The 19,777-nt window shown below is 43.1% G+C and overlaps 2 protein-coding genes across 2 annotated transcripts in view; both read left to right on the forward strand.

The window, feature by feature from the left end:
• LOC124254561 (ankyrin-2-like) overlaps window positions 1-7,812 on the forward strand; it is a 101,179-nt gene extending 93,367 nt beyond the window's left edge. The window contains 1 exon segment of the mRNA XM_046688386.1: window positions 382-7,812. Coding sequence (XP_046544342.1) covers window positions 382-7,640 — 7,259 coding nt within the window. The 3' untranslated portion in view covers window positions 7,641-7,812.
• On the forward strand, window positions 7,652-18,638 carry LOC124254564. The gene is made up of 4 exons (XM_046688389.1): window positions 7,652-8,344; window positions 9,411-9,458; window positions 13,740-13,806; window positions 16,871-18,638. Exons 1-4 carry the CDS (start codon window positions 7,690-7,692, stop codon window positions 17,070-17,072), a joined length of 972 nt encoding a protein of 323 aa, XP_046544345.1. The 5' UTR covers window positions 7,652-7,689; the 3' UTR covers window positions 17,073-18,638.
• The last annotated feature ends 1,139 nt before the right edge of the window (window positions 18,639-19,777 follow it).

The following is a 19,777-nucleotide window of genomic DNA, read 5'->3' on the forward strand; positions in this document are numbered from 1 at the left end:
ATGTTCATGTATTTTTTTCCCACAAGATATATATCGATCTTTTCCAGGTTTATTTCATTGCATGTAGTTTTTCTGTGCCTGAGATACTTTTGAGTTGCATAACAGTATGTTTATTTTAATGGACAAATATGTTTCAGCAAAATCAGTCCAGACATACTTAAGTGTAGTGAATCCAAACAATAATAATTCTTTGAGAAATTGAATTGTCACTTGCATCAAAATTGTTGTTTGGAAATTACTTAACAGGTACTAACACTTACTATGTTTTCATTTTGATCTACTAATGGATAAGCTATAGAAAATTGGAGTTTACCATGAAATTTATCCGCAGCTTTAACCATTTAATTGTATGGTTTTGCACTAACCCTTCTATTTCTGTAGATGCCGAAAAACGTGAAACCAGTGAAGAGAAAACTGAAGAGACGGATGTGGAAGAACAGTTTTCTCCCCTATCTAAGCAACAATCTCCGGCTAAGCAGGCCCTTAATCTAGAGCTTGATCCCCAGACACCATCTTTCTCTTTCTCTGATAAATCCCCAGACATAATAGTTTCCTCACAGCTAGATCAGGGGCAGCAGCCAGTATTGTCTGTTCCTGGTAAGCCTCTCTTGGTCGGCCCTTCACCATCAGACCAGCTGTCTACAGTTCTGGAAGGAGAAGAGGAGGAGGTGGATGAAGAACCTAAAGAAACCGAAGAACAAACTCCTCTTCCACAGCCAATACTACTTGATTCACCAACCAAAGATGATCGGGATGAAGAATTCATGGAGTCTGAAATCATAACTAAAGTCACTGAATCCACCTCAGAAACAAGAACGCAAACTGTCTTCCACAAATCTGAAAGAGAAAGTGTAGAACAGACTTTGCAGTTTTCACCTGATGACAGAGATGACACTGTTGTAGAGGAACAACTATTTGAATATCCTGCAGAATCCTATAAGGAAATGAAATCTACTGTGAGGGAAACCACAATCTCTGGAGTAGATTACATGGATGAACTTGTAAGTGAGTCATCTTACCAAACAACTGAAGAGACTGTTGAATGTGTGCAAAGTGTACCTGATGATGAAACGTTTGAGCCACTAGTGTCTGAACAAACAACAACCACAGTTTATGAAGAAAGAGTAGAAGTAAAGACTGATGATCAGGAGAAATTGAAAGAAAGTGATGATGAAGCTTCTGATGAATTTGGTGAAGCTGCAATAGACCGAACTGAAACACACATCACCACAGAAAGAGATGTCACAGACAGACCAGGAGATGTGGTGCATCCAGAGGTTTCTCTGGCACAGCAGTCTCAAGATCAAGACATTTTGATTGACACTTCAGTAACTGTACAAGAGACCTCTGTCTCGACCAAGGATGACACTGTGGAGAAAGAAGCACCATCAGTGCAGACTGAAGGTGATAATGTCATTGTAGATGTGAAAATGACAGAATCAATGAGAACTGAATCGGCTGACTCAGCAGGAGAACCTGATGAAGAGACTCTTGAGGAGAGGGAAACTCGGCTCTCATACATGGCATTCGACAACATGGCGTTCTCTGCTGAGGATGCTGACAAAGGAGCTATTGCAGCTGCTGACAAGCCAAAACTCCAGAAACAAGACACAAAGGAAATTTCTCCCGAAGACCTTGAGGAGAAACCATTTCAGTTTGAATTTCCTGATGACTTCAAACGGGAGCTTGATCAGAGAAAAATGACTCAGGACGAACTAGATCTGTCAGGACAGGAAGGGCTTTTTTCAGAAACAACTACTGAAACCACAGTGAAAGATGACAAGTATGAGACGACAACCACAACTACAACTACGTATTCTCACTTTGAACATAGTACGAGCATGACTGAGTCTTACCATGAACAGTTATCAGAATCTTACCATGAAACAAAACCAGATTTGGTTTCCTGTCAGGAGGAGCCAGTCCAACAACCAGTCTTGCTCACCGAGTCATCAGAAACCAGAATTGTAACTGAAATTCAGGCAGACATACCTACTAGCCATGAAATGGACATGACATCAGAAGTCACCGAAAAGGCAAAAAGTGACTCTGTTCCTGAGCCAAGGGAAACCATTCCAGATGATGAACCAGAACTAGAAAAAGGAGAGGAAATTCCAGAAGATGCTTCCTCACAAAGCAGTTCAGATCGTGACAATGAAGTGTTTGATGAAGCTAGTGGTAAATTTGTTAAAATTCCATGGGAGGTAGCACATCAGTTCAAGAGACAGTTCTCGGAGTCCTTACTGGAACAAGACAAAAAATTATTCAAAGCCCAACACTCAATTGATATGGGAGCATTCTACAGAAGGGATGAGAAGTCTGATGAAGCTGTATCTTTCAAAAATGAGCAACACAGATCAGAAACAATTGATGAGATAGAAGTTGAGGAAGTCTCTGAAACAAGATCAATGCAAAGGGTAACATTCCATCTATCTGATGAAGAAAGTGTTGAATACAGTGAAGTAACAGCAGAGGTTTTTGTTGATGGAGTACAGAAAGTTGAAACTCAGCCTGAAACCACTCCTGTCCATGAGCCCCATGATTTGATACAAGAGACTCACAAAGCTGAAGTTATATCAAGCATTCTAGAAAGTAGACAGCATGTCAAGGAAGAGATCGCAAAACAGGGTGAAGAAGCAGAGTTTGAAGATGAATTTGCAGCACAGGCTGCAAATATGTACAGGGAAGTTACATCTCAGGATATTTTTTCACCCAATGAAGACATGATGGCATCATATGCCACTGCCAAGTCGTCTTTAGATTCCTCAATTGAAAGATCATTCATTGATGCCCAGTATTACATGGAATCTTCACACACTGAATCATCCAAGTTCACAAGGGAAGACAGCACAGACAGTAGAGACAGCAAACCTGATGAAGAACTGTTCCCTGCGCATTCATTCCAGCCTATCAGTGTAGTGAGCAAGGAGTCTCGCCTTGCCCAACAGGAACTGCTCCAGGAAATGGGTGATGAGAAGGATAGATCACTCTCCCCTTCTGTTGACAGTGAAGAGTTGTCTACAACTTATGAGAGTCAAGCAGAACTGCAAGAAGAACTTGGGGGATGTGGAATGCAACATCCTCCTCACATACCAAACAAATTCCCCATGGCTGTACATAGCCTTAGTAAGGCACTAGCAGACAATGAAATATATGAGTCATCAGAAACTGAAAGAGATTCCACGGAGGAGAAACTGTCACCTATTGAGGAAGCCCCAACTTCTGAGGGTTTGGAGGAAATGAATGATGAACCATCAGGGAAAACAGAGAAGAGAGTTACATTTCAAACTGATACCTTATTTGCCAGAACCCAAGAGCTACATGGTGGTGAGGATGTGAAAACATCAACTTCTTCTTCAGAGGTTTCCATGGAGCCTACATTGTTAGCAGCATCATATGATCTGGATACTGGACATGTATCACATGTGGTGGCAGCGTATGACATCTCACCAGACTCCGTTGAAAAACAAACTCAACCAGAAGCCGCACCAAAAGCAATTCTTTCAAGTCCAGAAGATGATGTGTTTGAAACAGATGGTTCACTGGTAACGTCTGAAGTGAGAGTATGCTCTGATGTTTTGTCTGACACCAAAGAATCTGGATCAGATCTGTACCCCTCCCCACCTGCACCAACACCCATGGACTCCTCCATCACAGACACTGTGTGTGACCTTGAAAGTGCAAGTTCAAAATTAGAACAGATACACGATGAACAAGTTGAAAAAGAACTTGCAGCAGAAGAGGGTCATAGAGTTGATGAAGATGAGTTGTCAGAAACCCCCAAACATACTGAAGAGGATGAACCAAGTTCACCATTTGAAATCATGTCACCAAGTGAACTAGCGTATGTTGGCTTGGCTACAGAGGTTACAGTTGAGGGAGCTATGATCACATCCCTAGAATCAGCAACATCAACCAGCAGCTATGCTGAGATCGATACTGAAATGGTGAGTAGTCAGGATGTTGTTGTTGAAGAAGAGGAAGACATTATTGAACCTACACCTGCACAGGAGATTGTAAGTATGCCAAATGGACCAACTGAGGTGGAGTATCATGCAGAATATGACCAGGAATATCCAGAACAACCACCCATTCATTATCAGGAACAATTTATTGTGGAACATGATGTCATTGGTCAGCTTCAAGATGCCCAACTGCCTGTGGAGGAAGAGCCTAAAGGAGAATCATTTGTCCAGTCAACTGATGAATTACCACAACAGATGGAGTTTTCAGCAGGTGATGCCCAGCCTATTGAATCCAAAGAACAAGAGAAAGATGTAACTCTCACACAGGGTGTCATGGAAGAGCTTCAGCCACCTCAAGGACAAGATCAGCTGACATCATCTGAACAAACACTCTATGGATTTGAAATGCCATCTGAGGAGATGGGAGCATTGTCTGTTTCTACATCCTTCAAAGAATCGCTTGGAGCGGTGGAGGTTGACCAAGACTCTGAAATGACACAACCTCCAACAGAAATCACTTTTCAAACAGATGAAGCTTTAACTGAACAAGAACTTTCTGAAACCAAGGGCCCTGTTCCAGTGGACACAATCACGACAGAAGCAAAAGAGAAGACATCTGAACCAGAACCTCCAGCTGAAGAAGCAAAGGAAGAGTTTGAGTTGCCTCAGGGTGGTATCTACCCAGGGAAAAGAGCTCTTGAGATAGAGGCAGAGCCACAGGTTGCTTTCGCTTCGGAATATAGCAGTGACATGCTGGGTACAGAGGAGCAACAACAGTATTTCTCTGCTAGTGATAGTGATGATGGACTCGATGAGTATGTCGAACAGGATGAACCAGTAAAGGAGAAACCCAAAGAAGAAAAAGAAACTTTACAATATGAAGACCATTATTCCATGTCAAAAGAGTCTGAATACAAAGAAAGTGTGACAACAACTGTATTTACAGAGACAATCATTCAGTCGAGTGACATCCACGATTTTGTGTCTGAGGTACAAACAGAAAGGCAGGTTGAATCTGAATATGCTGAAAAGGCAGAGGATGAACTTATCAGGTTGGATGACAGTAAGCCAGAATCAGAAGTTGATGAGAGTGAACCAGTACCAGCCCCATTGTTCATTGCTACTGAGAAAAATGACCAGTTGGATATTCTGCAGGATGATCTGGATCGACCAATATCTCCAACTCCTGATGCAGTGCAACAATCCTACTTTGGAGATGAGCAGGATGAGCTAATGGCTTCTGAATTACAAGCTGCTGAAGAAGAAGTTCTGGAGAAAACAGCAAGTAGTTTTGTTGAATCTATCCTAGAGGATGTCAAACAGAAGGTTCAGGATGAGAAAGAAATGGAGTATGCAGAGATGGAAGCCTCAGCTGCAGTATTGGAACCAGATGAGGATATATCAGATGAAGAACCTGCTGTTGCAATGGCTGCAGACAATGGAGATGTGGACAGGACTGACGAGAGTGAAGAAGAACTAGAAGTTCCCCCTGCCACTCCACCCCCTCCTATACCACCTTTACCACTCTTTAGAAAACAGGTTTCCGAGGATATTCCTGAAATCACAATCACACAACATCTTCATGAGGAAAGAGATGAAGGTGATTATCCGTTATGCTTTGCTGAGAAATACACCAACGAATGCATTCCTGAAAAAGATGATGAAGAGGAAGATGTGGAACCAAAACAATCCACATCATATCAGTCAGAATTTGACCAAACTGATGCTCCAAGAGTGGAAGAGACTACCAAAGAAGAGGAGGTTCAGGAGCAGGAAGAGCCTCCTGAGGAGAAAGAAGAAAAAGAAATTAGTTATCCACAAGATAAGGATCCTTTTTTAGTGGATACTGACTCAGAATCAACCCCTAAAGTTTTGAAAGATGCTGAGCAACAACTTCAGCTTGGAGTTGCTGTTCAACAGAGTGAAATAGTAGAGGCTGAAACTGGGTCTACACCTGTCAATGAACAAGATAAACTTGCAGAAGAATTTGAACTGAGAGTGGAAATCTGTGATGGAATGAGACCCTATGATTATGCAGAACTTCAGAGTCCTGAAGATCATGGTGACTCTTCGAGTGTTGACAGTTTTGCCACAGTTGTTGCTGCACAACCCGATGAAGATGAGGACATGGTAGATGAGGAACAAGAAGACAGATTGGCTGACTTTGCATCAATGACCTCCTCATTCCACTCAGACATGCAGCCTACTCTTCAAGATACTGGTGGTGAGGAGGACGATGATGATGAGGATGAAGAAGAGGAACCAGAAGAAATTCTAGAATGGCCAAGACGTAGCTATGATCGAGATGGTGACAGGGAAAGTGAATCCTCATTGGATAGTGAACGCTATGAATTTATAGACAGGACAGCATTGTCTGTTATCACTGAAATGTCTGATGAAGATCGGTTTGAAATGATTGAGAGAGAAGAAGCACTTTCTGAAGGTGGAACATCAGACCATGTACAAAGCTCTCCAGAAGGACCACAACCATCACCTGGTGTGAATAACTACAAATTCTTTGGGAAAAGTAATGAAAAGGATGATGTTTCCATCTCATCATCTCTACTAGAATTTGAAAATCTTGAAAAGGAAATCAACCAATCTGGCTCCGTAAGTTCTATTGAACTTGGTGACAAGGAAAGTCTTGGTGGATCCCTTGATGAGAGACGCTTTCCCTCAAACAATAAAAACAATGACAGAGATGATGCATCAGTAGCATCCTCACTTGCAGAGTTTGAAAGACTTGAAAGAGACATTGCTGTGTCAGGTTCCTTGGGTTCCATTGAGAAAGTGTCATCTGGTTCTCTAGGTTCAATGGAGAAGGTGTCTGGTTCTCTGGGGTCCATAGAAAAAGTTACACCAGAAAGTAAAAGCAGCAATGGGGCCGGCTCTTTGACCTCATTAGCTGAGTTTGAGAAGTATGAGAGGGAATGTTTTACAGATTCTGAGGACAGGAGAAGTTCTTTAGGCAGTATGAGCAGAAAAAGTGATGCTTCCTCTCATCCTTCTTTAATAGAATTTGAACATTTAGAACGTGAAGTAAGATCCACGGAAGAACTTGAAGTTGAAGCCCAGAAAATTGTGACCATCTTGGAATCTGGGTCACTATTTGCAGCTGCTAAAGCTTATTCAGCTAAACATGACATTGACAGAGACTCTCTTGATGGTAAAGAAAGCATTGATCATGATTCGTTGAGTGAAGGAGAGAAGGCTGATTCACTTGACGGTGACACATCAGAACTGACTGACATGACATCAAGTGTGATTTTCACTGGTATTGTGCCCGTCTGCCAGGCTGCAGGTGATGCAACAACATCGGGTGGAGAATTCACGTCTGCTAATGAACAGGACTCTGACTCATTACATGGAGAATCAGTCATGCAGTTGTCTTCAGATTCTCTTGGCCTGGAGCACAGGAAATCACAGAGAGATGTGTATGACACTGACTCTCTGCATGAAACTGATGGTGCAATGGACAGATCTGCTGACTCTATTGAATTAGGTTGCAGATTAGAAACTGAACCAGTGGACATCATGTGTAAATCTGCAGATTCCATAGAACTTGAACGTCAGTTGCTTGTGGAAGCTGGTTTCATGCAAACGTCGACAGATTCACTGGAACTAGGTCAGCCAGAGACTGTGATGGAGAGATCAACAGATTCAGCTGGAAGTTGATCAGAAAGCCGAAATAGATAGAGACTCTTTACAAGGCCAAGATGATGTGATGCTAACTTCTGCAGATTCTTTGGAGTTTGATAAATCAGATAAGCCGCCAGATGTCATGCAGATGTCTGTTGAATCTGCTGCTTGGAGCAGCATGGGTAGTTCCGGTTTGTCAAAATCATCACAAGAGACAATCAGATCGCAAAGTGACTCAAGTCATTCTCATGACTTGATGCAGGTTTCTGCAGAATCTGCAGAATTCAAATACAAGCACAAAATGACTGAGGAAAAATCACAAATCATAGAACAATCCTATACACACAAATCAGAAAGCCAAACAAAGACTCATACAACAGAAGTGAGACACGTATCTCAAACTTCTTACGACACCAATCCATTCCTAGAAACCGAAGAAGAGTATGAATCCTATGAACAATATAACAAAGAGCAAAACTTCAAGTTTGACATGGAGCCAACAGTTTCTTCAAGTCCCTTCCTTTCCCATGGTCCATACCAAGAGAAAAAGAAAGTATTTACAATGGCTGAATGGGAAGCAATGAAACAGTCAAAAAAGAACAAATCTCCCAGCCCTGAAATGAGCCCCCCTAGAGACCCTGCACCCACTTCTTCCCACCCTGTCTCTGACCACTCCTCTTCTCCCACTAGCCAGCCCCACATAGGACTTGCTACTTCGGAGACAAGCGACTCTAGTCGAGGTACTCACAACTCTTTTCAGTTCCTTCTCCTCAATCATCTCCACCTGTTGCCTAGTCATCAGCATCTGTCCGGTCCTCATTTCCTTGCATGTCTACTCCTCATCCCCACTCAATCAATTCTATATGGGCTGTCCAATACGTTCATCTTCAGTTTTCATCAGTTATATTTTCATATGTTGCTAGTTGAAGTTTTCTAATTTCATTTCCATATCTTTTTTTTTAAATTACTTTTCAGGATGTTTCATCTTGTAAAATATCAAAATGTTGTCCAACTATTAGTATGTTATGTGTTGATGTGTCTGGTCTGCAGATGATATAGGCATATGTGTAGATTTCATTTTAAAAATCCAAAACCTATGTCTTACAGACTAGTTGCATCAATGTACAAATTAAAGGACTTGCCTCGTACACTCATGTTACCATATTTGGCTCAGAATAGCTGATAATTTTAGGGAGGCAAGTTCTTGTAATTGTTGTCAAAAGTTATATGCACTTCTTGAATCTATTTGCACTAATGTATCAATTTCTTTTGCAGAGTTGTGGCGATCTTCTGTTGTGTTCTTCTCTCGTGTGTTTGTGACCATTATAATTTGTAGCATTTCTTCCAGTGCCAGCCTCATCCGCACTTTTATAATTGTTTCGATTATCTTACGTTGAATCTGCTTTATCTGTTGTGAGGTGGTGTACATCTGTCTTATTTTGCTAGAATGCTGTTATTCATGCAGGTTTTAAGAACTTTAATTCTGTGTTAAATGCTCCTATATTGAAATCATGCTTACACAGTGAGTCATGACTGTATATCCTGTAATTATGCCATGAAACATCACGTTAATCATCGTGGGACACATTTTAGCATTTCCATACAAAATATGCAACAATATCATCAACTTAGTTTAAACATTAATAATCATTATAAAATCAAAACAACTTGATATGATGAATAAAAAATATACATTTAGCATTATTTATTCAATGATGTCAAATGCTAATTAACAGTGCATCTGTCTGTTTGGATGCCTGATTTTGTGCCAACACATTTAACTGACTGTTTCGGTTTCCATGGTAGCAGCACATGGGGAGGAGGAAGAAGAAGGGGATCCCGATCTGATGGAAGGTGGGCTGTCGCTATGACGATGGTGCTCTGTATAGTCTGTCTGTTGTCTGGTGCATTTGAACTCTTCGTGTTGTTAGAAGTGTTCGTACAATGGAATGCTGGTTGTTGTCTGGGCCTGAAGGGACTGTTGTCCCTGGATACTGATTCAAGATGAGCCATCCTCTTGTAATAGTGGTCCTAATGCATATCGTTATTTAATTTTGGAGACCTGATATATTCTTAAGTGTTGTTAATCATAGTGAAAATGGATTTCGATCTTATTATTGTCCAATATAGTTCCTGGTTTAGGTTTTAGAAAATATACATCTCTTCATCAGTGAAGAATAATAACTTTATATGCACTTATTTGGTTTTACAAAGTAGAAGTTACTGAAAGATAAATCATTAAATTAGGAATTTCACTGAATGTGAAACAAAGTCGATAATTCCATTATGATCTTAATTCAGCTTTGAACTTTTTATGTAGCATTAGTCTTTTCCTGGAGCATATAGTTTGTGTTGAAAGACGTCGTTAGATATTGAAGGCTTAATGATACTGTGCCCAATAGTTTTAGAATGAAAAATGTGTGGTTGTTTAAAACTGTTGTAAATCTGTTGTTTTTAAGGATTTGAAGAATGTTGTCATAAGTGTGGAAGTCAGGACTGACACAACAACCAGTTAGATTTCATACTTTCACAAGACAAAGCATTATTTAACTAGTTTCTGACAGGCTGGTGCCAAAACACGTTTTTCTGAAGTTTTCAAAACTACTCCCAGTATTTGTTCATTATGTTTTCCCACCTGAAATATATTGCTCTACCTTTGTATCTGATGTTGGAGCTGCAATACATTACTTAGATAGCTGAAGAAGTAAGATCGGTATAGTAAATTGCCAAATGGTTGGGTCTCCTAAAGAAGTGTGTCTGATTAAATATTGTCTCAGAATGGTGCCTCAAAGCATCAGCTACATATTCTGCCCCGGCAGAAGGGACGAGTGGAAAACAACAGGGCTGTTTTGCTACAATATCTATCGATCATTACTACTAGAGTTCTCATCACTATATGGCTGAAATATTGCCGAGGTGACGTTAAATTTTAACTCACTCACTACTACTAGAGTAGCTCAGTGGTCAAAGTGTTGGCACATTATGCTAATTATCAAGATTCAGTTTCCAACGTACACACAATAAATACTATATACACCATTGTGCCATAAAGAGTTAATAGGTTATGTGCTGAAGTCATTATTGCATTGTTAAGTCATTATTGCATGGTTATGTAGAGTGTTAAAAAGTTGTATGCTGAGGTCTGTCTGCTGAAACCATTTTCCATTTTTCCAGAGTTCATAATATCAAATTTATCTTCAGAACTATGGTCTTATTAAATGTTTATAATGTTTTATGCTAAGTCTCAGTCACACTATCATCATACGATGTTGTTATTAGGTTGTATGCTTAGGTCTTTCACCTGGTCTGTAGTGTAAATTAGATCTGAAGTCTCTATTGCAAAGTGGACATGTAAAATTTTAATGAATTGTACCCTGAATCTCTCATCCACCGGCGCGGTGGGGTAGCCTAGTGGTTAAAGCGTTGGCTCGTCACGCCGAAGACCCAGGTTCGAATCCCCACATGGGTACAATAAGTGAAGCCCATTTCTGGTGTTCCCTGCCGTGATATTGCTGGAATATTGCTAAAAGCGGCGTAAAACCAAACTCAGTCAGTCAGTCTAATCCAACGTTGTCATATAAGGTGTTAATGAGTTCTATGCTAAATCAGGGCGGTGGGGTAACCTAGTGGTTAAAGCATTCACTCGTCAAGCCGAAGACCCGGGTTTCGATTCCTCATATGGACACAATGTGTGAAGCCCATTTCTGGTGTCCCCCACCGTGATATTGCTGGAATATTGCTAAAAGTAGCGTAAAACCAAACTCAATCATTCACATACTATATCCTGAATCTCTAATGTACCAATGTGTGTAGCCCATTTGGTGTCCCCTGCCGTGATATTGCTGGAAAATTGCTAAAAACGGCGTAACACCATACTCACTCAGTCTAATGAACCATTGTCATATAAGGTGTTAATGAGTTAGATCCTGAATCTCTAATCCACCATTGTCATATAAGGTGTTAATGAGTTAGATCCTGAATCTCTAATCCACCATTGTCATATAAGGTGTTAATGAGTTAGATCCTGAATCTCTAATCCACCATTGTCATATAAGGTGTTAATGAGTTAGATCCTGAATCTCTAATCCACCATTGTCATATAAGGTGTTAATGAGTTAGATCCTGAATCTCTAATCCACCATTGTCGTATAAGGTGTTAATGGGTTAGATCCTGAATCTCTAATCCACCATTGTCATATAAGGTGTTAATGAGTTAGATCCTGAATCTCTAATCCACCATTGTCATATAAGGTGTTAATGAGTTAGATCCTGAATCTCTAATCCACCATTGTCGTATAAGGTGTTAATGGGTTAGATCCTGAATCTCTAATCCACCATTGTCGTATAAGGTGTTAATGAGTTAGATCGTGAATCTCTAATCCACCTTTGTAGGTATAAGGTGTTAATGAGTTAGATCCTGAATCTCTAATCCACCATTGTCGTATAAGGTGTTAATGAGTTAGATCATATAAAGTGTTAATGAATCTCTAATCCACCATTGTTGTATAAGGTGTTAATGTGATAAGGTGTTAGATCCTGAATCTCTAATCCACCATTGTCATATAAAGTGTTAATGAGTTAGATCCTGAATCTCTAATCCACCATTGTCATATAAGGTGTTAATGAGTTAGATCCTGAATCTCTAATGCACCATTGTCATATAAGGTGTTAATGAGTTAGATCCTGAATCTCTAATCCACCATTGTCGTATAAGGTGTTAATGAGTTAGATCCTGAATCTCTAATCCACCATTGTCGTATAAGGTGTTAATGGGTTAGATCCTGAATCTCTAATCCACCATTGTAAGTGGTATAAGGTGTTAATGGGTTAGATCCTGAATCTCTAATCCACCCAGTATAAGGTGTTAATGGGTTGATCCTGAATGTCTAAGCCACCATTGTAGCAGTATAAGGTGTTAATGGAGTTAGATCCTGAATCTCTAATCCACCATTGTCGTATAAGGTGTTAATGAGTTAGATCGTGAATCTCTAATCCACCATTGTCGTATAAGGTGTTAATGAGTTAGATCCTGAATCTCTAATCCACCATTGTCATATAAGGTGTTAATGAGTTAGATCGTGAATCTCTAATCCACCCTTGTCGTATAAGGTGTTAATGAGTTATATGCTAAAGTCTGTGTTGCATCATTATCGTATAAAGTGTTCACAAGTTGTCTGCTGAAGTTCCTATTGAACTGGTGTCACATAAAATGTTCACAAGTTCTATGCTTAAGTGTTTTTTGCATAGTTGTCATATAAAGTGTCAATGTGTTATATGCTGGAATCTGCTGCACAGTTGTCATGAAGTGTGTCTCCTGGATGATCCTGATGTTGTGAAAACGTATTTGCTGCATATTGTTTTGTGGGCCTGTCTCCTGAAATGGACATCCATGTTTGTGTGTTTCCCCAGTAGTACTGTCAATGCAGCCCTGTAGTTATCATGATATATATAGTTGGTAGATTGATAATGTGCATGGGTAGTCTTTGAATAATTAAAAGTACTTTACTTGTATGTTGCTGTGGGCGGTGGGGTAGCCTAATGGTTAAAGCATTGGCTCGTCACGCCGAAGACCCGGGTTCGAATCCCCACATGGGCACAATGTGTGAAGCCCATTTCTGGTGTCCCCCGCCGTGATGTTGCTGGAATATTGCTAAAAGCGGCGTAAAACCAAACTCAGTCAATCAGTCAGTATGTTGCTGTCACAGCTATCAGAGTCAATTATTAAGTATCAAGGTATATTAGTTTTGGTATGGTTATTGTGAACAAGCTCATCTATGATGTTGGAATTGTCTTGTGCCATCACGATTCCTCACATGGGTACAACATGTAAAGCCATTTTTGGTGTACCCTGCCGTGATATTGCTAGAATTTTGTTAAAGTGTAAATAGTAATCACTCATTCACTGTAAAAGTGGAAAGATGTTTGTAATTTGAAACTAAATATACATGTTTATTACAGAATATCATTTTGTAAATTGCAATTTTTTGGGGAGATCTGATATTGCTTTTCATGTTAATTTTGTTATCAACTCTAAAGAGCAGTTTTGTGATGAATGAGGATGTATTGATTCAAGGTAAGTAAATGTACTTGTGCATGTGTACGACATCATCTGACCAGCTTGTGATGGTATTTCAGGAGACGACAGCATTGGCAGCATGAACAGTTCACTGACCACCTCAGTCGATGGAGCTGAGTCTACAAAGTAAGCATAGTGCCCCTCACTACCACACACAGTACCCCACTCAGCTACACATAGTGCCCCTCACCACCACACAGTACCCCACTCAGCTACACATAGTGCCCCTCACCACACACAGCCCCCTACCACCACACCAGTGCCCCACCTCAGCTACACATAGTGCCCCTCAGCCACACACATAGTGCCCCACTCACCTACACACATAGTGCCCCTCACCACCACAGACCCACATACACACATAGTGCCCCTCACCACCACACACAGTGCTCCCCTCACCAGCTACACACATAGTGCCCTCACCACCACACAGCAGTGTCTCCCACTCAGCCACCTCACCACCACACACAGTACCCCACTCAGCTACACATAGTGCCCCTCACCACCACACACAGTACCCCACTCAGCTACACATAGTGCCCCTCACCACACACACAGTACCCCACTCAGCTACACATAGTGCCCCTCACCACCACACACAGTGCCCCACTCAGCTACACATAGTGCCCCTCACCACCACACAGTGCTCCCTCACCACCCCCACTCTAGCTACACATAGTGCCCCTCACTCACACACACAGTGCTCCCACCTCAGCTACACACCACACAGTGCCCTCACCACCACACATAGTGCCCCCCCTCACCAGCCACACACAGTGCCTCCCTCACTCACCACTGCCTCCTGCCACACACCCAGCACCACACACATAGTGCCCCTCACCACCACACACAGTGCCCCACTCAGCTACACATAGTGCCCCTCACCACCCCACACACCACACACACACCTCAGCCACCAGCACACAGTGCCCCTCACACACACACAGTGACCCCTCACCAGCTACACATATAGTGCCCCCTCACCACCACACACAGTGCCCCCCCTCACCACCACACATAGTGCCCCTCACCACCACACACACAGTGCTCCCACCTCCACACACAGTGCCCCACATAGTGCCCCTCACCACCACACACAGTGCCCCACCTCAGCTACACATAGTGCCCTCACCACCACACACAGTGCCCCCACTAGCCACACATAGTGCTCCCTCACCACACACACAGTGCCCCACCTCAGCACACATAGTGCCCCCCTCACCACCACACACAGTGCCCCACTCAGCTAGCTACACATAGTGCCCTCACCACCACACACAGTGCCCCCCACTCACCTACACATAGTGCCCCCTCACCACCACACACAGTGACCCCACACCACCACACACAGTGCCCCTCACCACCACACACAGTGCCCTCACTAGCCACACATAGTGCCCTCACCACCACCACACACAGTGCCCCACACCAGCTACACATAGTGCCCCTCACCACCACACACAGTGCCCCACCTCAGCTACACATAGTGCCCTCACCACCACACACAGTGCCCCACACTAGCTACACATAGTGCCCCTCACCACCCCTCACCACCACACACAGTGTGCACCCCACACTCACACACATAGTGCCCACCACCACACACAGTGACCCTCACCTCACCACCCCTCAGCCACACATAGTGCCCCCACTACTCACCACATAGTGCCCTCACCACCACACACAGTGCCCCACCTCACCACCACCACACACATAGTGACCCTCACCACCACACCAGTGCCCTCACCACAGTGTGCCCTCACCACCACACACAGTGCCCCTCACTCACCACACACACAGTGCCCCACCTCACACTGCCCTCACCACCACACACCATAGTGCCTCACCACCACACATAGTGCCCCTCACCACCACACACAGTGCCACACAGCTATCCATAGTGCCCCCACCCAGTCACCACCACACACAGTGCCCTCACCACCACACACATAGTGCCCTCACCACCACACACAGTGCCCTCACCACCACACATAGTGCCCCTCACCACCACACATAGTGCCCCTCACCACCACACACAGTGCCCCTCACCACCACACATAGTGCCCCTCACCACCACACACAGTGCCCCTCACCACCACACATAGTGCCCCTCACCACCACACACAGTGCCCCTCACCACCACACATAGTGCCCCTCACCACCACACACAGTGCCCCTCACCACCACACACAGTACCCCACTCAGCTATCCATAGTGCCCCTCACCACCACACACAGTGCCCCTCACCACCACACACAGTGCCCCTCACCACCACACACAGTGCCCCTCACCACCACACACAGTACCCCACTCAGCTATCCATAGTGCCCCTCACCACCACCACACACAGTGCCCCCACCACCACATCCATAGTGCCCCTCACCACACACACACAGTGCCCCCACCACCACACATAGTGCCCCTCACCACCACACACAGTGCCCCCCACCCATAGTGCCCCACCACACACAGTGTGTGCCCTCACCACACACACAGTGCTCCCCCTCACCACCACACACACAGTGCCCCCTCACCACCACTCACAGTACCCTACTCAGCTACACATAGTGCCCCTCACCACCACAGACAGTACCCCACTCAGCTATCCATAGTGCCCCTCACCACCACACACAGTGCCCCTCACCACCACACACAGTACCCCACTCAGCTATCCATAGTGCCCCTCACCACCACACACAGTGCCCCACTCAGCTACACATAGTGCCCCTCACCACCACACACAGTGCCCCTCACCACCACACACAGTGACCCCTCACCACCACACATAGTGCCCCTCACCACCACACACAGTACCCCACTCAGCTATCCATAGTGACCCTCACCACCACACATAGTGACCCTCACCACCACACACAGTACCCCACTCAGCTATCCATAGTGCCCCTCACCACCACACACAGTGCCCCTCACCACCACACACAGTACCCCACTCAGCTATCCATAGTGCCCCTCACCACCACACACCATAGCAGCACATAGACTTTCAGCACCCCTTATAGTTTCACACACAGCGCATTACGGCAACACACAGCTCCAGAATGCATAATGCGTGCATGAGCAAGAAATTCTGTCGTTAAAAGTATAAGACACAGTCATGAATTTGAACAAATCTGTTCAGCCAGTCATATTTTAGCAAACACTCCAATTTGATTTATGATATCTCCTGCAGGCTGATGCTGAAGAAGGAGATCCACATGAAGACCACCATCGGACCAGACGGTCGCGAGCAGACCATGGTAAAGGAGGACATCCAGGTGCGACAGGAAAACGATCCCCCGGAGGAACTACGTGACAGCATGCAGGAGATTATTAACCAGTTCATGGTGTCTGAAATGCCACAACAGAGACAGGCACTTGAAGATGATGTGTAAAGATGCACTGCACAGCAGATGCAGCAAGACTTGACATCTGCTCATCCCAGAGCATCTGCCGTCTGCTGCAGTCTCATTGTGGTGCTTCTTCTGGTTACCAGTGCTTCATCCAGGGTATGATGGACGATGGACATTTTGGACATAACAGGGATTAATAATCAGGACATAATTGCATGGAGGAAACTGATCAAATGACTGTCTACTTCCTGGATATTGAATTTCACTATATCCTGGATTAAGCACTATAATTTCGGCTGTTGAGCAACTATTACTTGCCACTTACAACCCATTTTCAAGGAACAATTTTATTTTTTTTGCAGTGTTTACATTGTCACTGGAACTGAAGTATTTTATTACACAAGTATGATTTCATTTCTTTCCTCTATTGGCAGTAGCATTTCCAACTATGTACATGGATCATTTGTCATGTAACCTTTCGGCAAATATTTACACCTAAAATCTTCATCAAGCTTAGCATTTTATCAACGGCATTCCTCTATTTTCGACAAGAGATTGAGCCAAGTTGGTACACTTTGTTTACAGTGGTATGCAAGATGTCTGCTTGGAAACAACTACCTTCGTATTCCATTCTAGGTGATGTAAATGCAAATCAGACATACTTCATTCTATAATATTTGCTGTGTTTGACTGATGTGTTGTTTGAGCTTCACTTTTGGCTTGATAATACTTACAGCTACTGCCAATAGTCAACCATGTTTCAATCGAGGGGCATATTGGGAAAAGATTGCCTTCTTTTATGAAAGAGATATGGAATGATGATATTCCACTCACAGCACTACAGAATTTTGTACCACATTATGCATTACCATTCCAGAGGATGCCTAGCACTGCCAGTATGCCCTTCAAAATGTTTGACAGGTCTGGTTTGCACCTGCAAGTGACATTATTTATTACACTGACGATTTCTGTTACTGCTTCCATTTTGTCTGCAAATTCTGACATTTTGCATGTTTTGAAATAATGTTCATGACTTATATACTCTACAAATGTGACAGACATTGATGATACTTGATGTAACCAGATCCTGGACGTACACCACATCGCTCCTATCCAGATCGGCCCCATTCAGTCTGGATTGGACCGATTGTACATTTCACCCAAACTGAAATTGACAAGGGTTGATGTTTGACGATACGGTACTCGTGTTTTATGTGGACGGTAGGCTGCTGTAATTCATTGATATTGGTGTAATTAATGCATTTTTCTGAAGTCTATGGATACCGAACTAAAGTGGTTTGTGGGATTATAATGGATTTTAATTTATCAGCACGTATTTGTAAATTTAGGTGCCTGAGTTTCTAGCCATATCTATTTGTACATGACACAGTGTTTTAGTAAATTGAGATGACTACTCTGTTAGTGCCTCTGATGTGACTGTATCTGTTCTGAGCAAAGATCTCCCTAGATGTACACAGCTCTGCTTTCTTTTTTATCATATCTGACTGAGATCTGTTTTAGAATGTATTGCCTCCGTTAAACCATCCATAATGTTGTGAAGTTATATGATTAATCTCATCTTAATAAATGCTTTAGTATGCCATACAAGCATGTGTTTGTTGTCTCACTGCTGATCAGGAGATTCTGGATTGGGATGGTCCCCTATAACCAGTGCTGGTTATACCACTATCAGCAGTAATCCCACAGCAGTAGCATGCTGTTCTCGTCCATCTGTTGGGCACCACCGCCATATAGCTGAAATATTTCTGAGTGTGGCATAAAACTAAACATTCTGGATTGGGGTTTGTCCCTTGTAACCTGTGTTTGTTTGCACCACTATGTGTAGTATTCTACCCATGTTCTGTGTGGGGATTCTGGGTTAGAATAGCTCACCAGCAACACACACTGGGTTTAGAAGCAGCGTGTCATTGTTTATCATTTTACCAGGACAATATTATAAGTTGTTCACTGGTCACGAGGGGGACATGGGTTGATGTACCTTCTATGTTTGCCCGAAGGGCGAGGGGAACATAAACAAACAGAGAGGGTAAATCAACCCATGGGGCCCAATGTTGCAGTGAACAACGTGTTTATCTTACCGAACACGTCAATGTTAATTTTGAACTGTTTGAAGCACAGGTATTGGATCATAATAAAGAGTACCGGAGTTAGGGAACAGCCCAAACACTACTAACATGAAATACCAATCAAATTCCCACAATTCGGCATTTCCAGCGGGTAACATAGAATATGTTACTCGCTTGTAAGCGGGATACATTGATTGACTCAGCCAATCAGAAAACGACATTTATGTGTGACATAAGATAAGGATCAATTGTCATAACATCTGGGTTGTCATTAGAATTGTATCCCTATGGCAGGAGATACAGCTCTAGGAGATGGAAATATAGCTATTGGTGTCAAACAACAGGACTTTCTGGTCCAGATCAAATTATATATTGGCTACAAGATGTGACTGAGCCTAAAACAGAAACAAGAGCTACTGGGTTGCTTACTTAAACTTAAGGTAAGGTAGGGTGAGTTACGTGAAGCTACTGACTGAACAAGGTACAGTAACCAGGAACAATCTGTATGAAGCTCGCAGCACAACTGACCGACCAAGGGGTCTAGCAGGTCAGAAAACACATTAACATTGTTCCACGTCAGACGCAACTGCACAGGCCAATCAACGTGCTCTTGTACTATATTGTCACACAACATCTCACATGTAATCTTCCACCATTGGG

This window comes from Haliotis rubra, unplaced genomic scaffold (assembly GCF_003918875.1).
Source record: "Haliotis rubra isolate DU_JTF1 unplaced genomic scaffold, ASM391887v1 Scf575, whole genome shotgun sequence".
Taxonomy (NCBI): Eukaryota; Metazoa; Mollusca; class Gastropoda; order Lepetellida; family Haliotidae; genus Haliotis; species Haliotis rubra.

Bases quoted from the DNA above. Each gene is read 5' to 3' on its own strand.
- LOC124254564 (XM_046688389.1), top strand. From the start codon at position 7,690: ATGCTAACTTCTGCAGATTCTTTGGAGTTTGATAAATCAGATAAGCCG. The intron at 9,459-13,739 runs GTGGGCTGTCGC...ATGGTATTTCAG, and splicing joins GGATCCCGATCTGATGGAAG to GAGACGACAGCATTGGCAGC. The intron at 13,807-16,870 runs GTAAGCATAGTG...TATCTCCTGCAG, and splicing joins GATGGAGCTGAGTCTACAAA to GCTGATGCTGAAGAAGGAGA.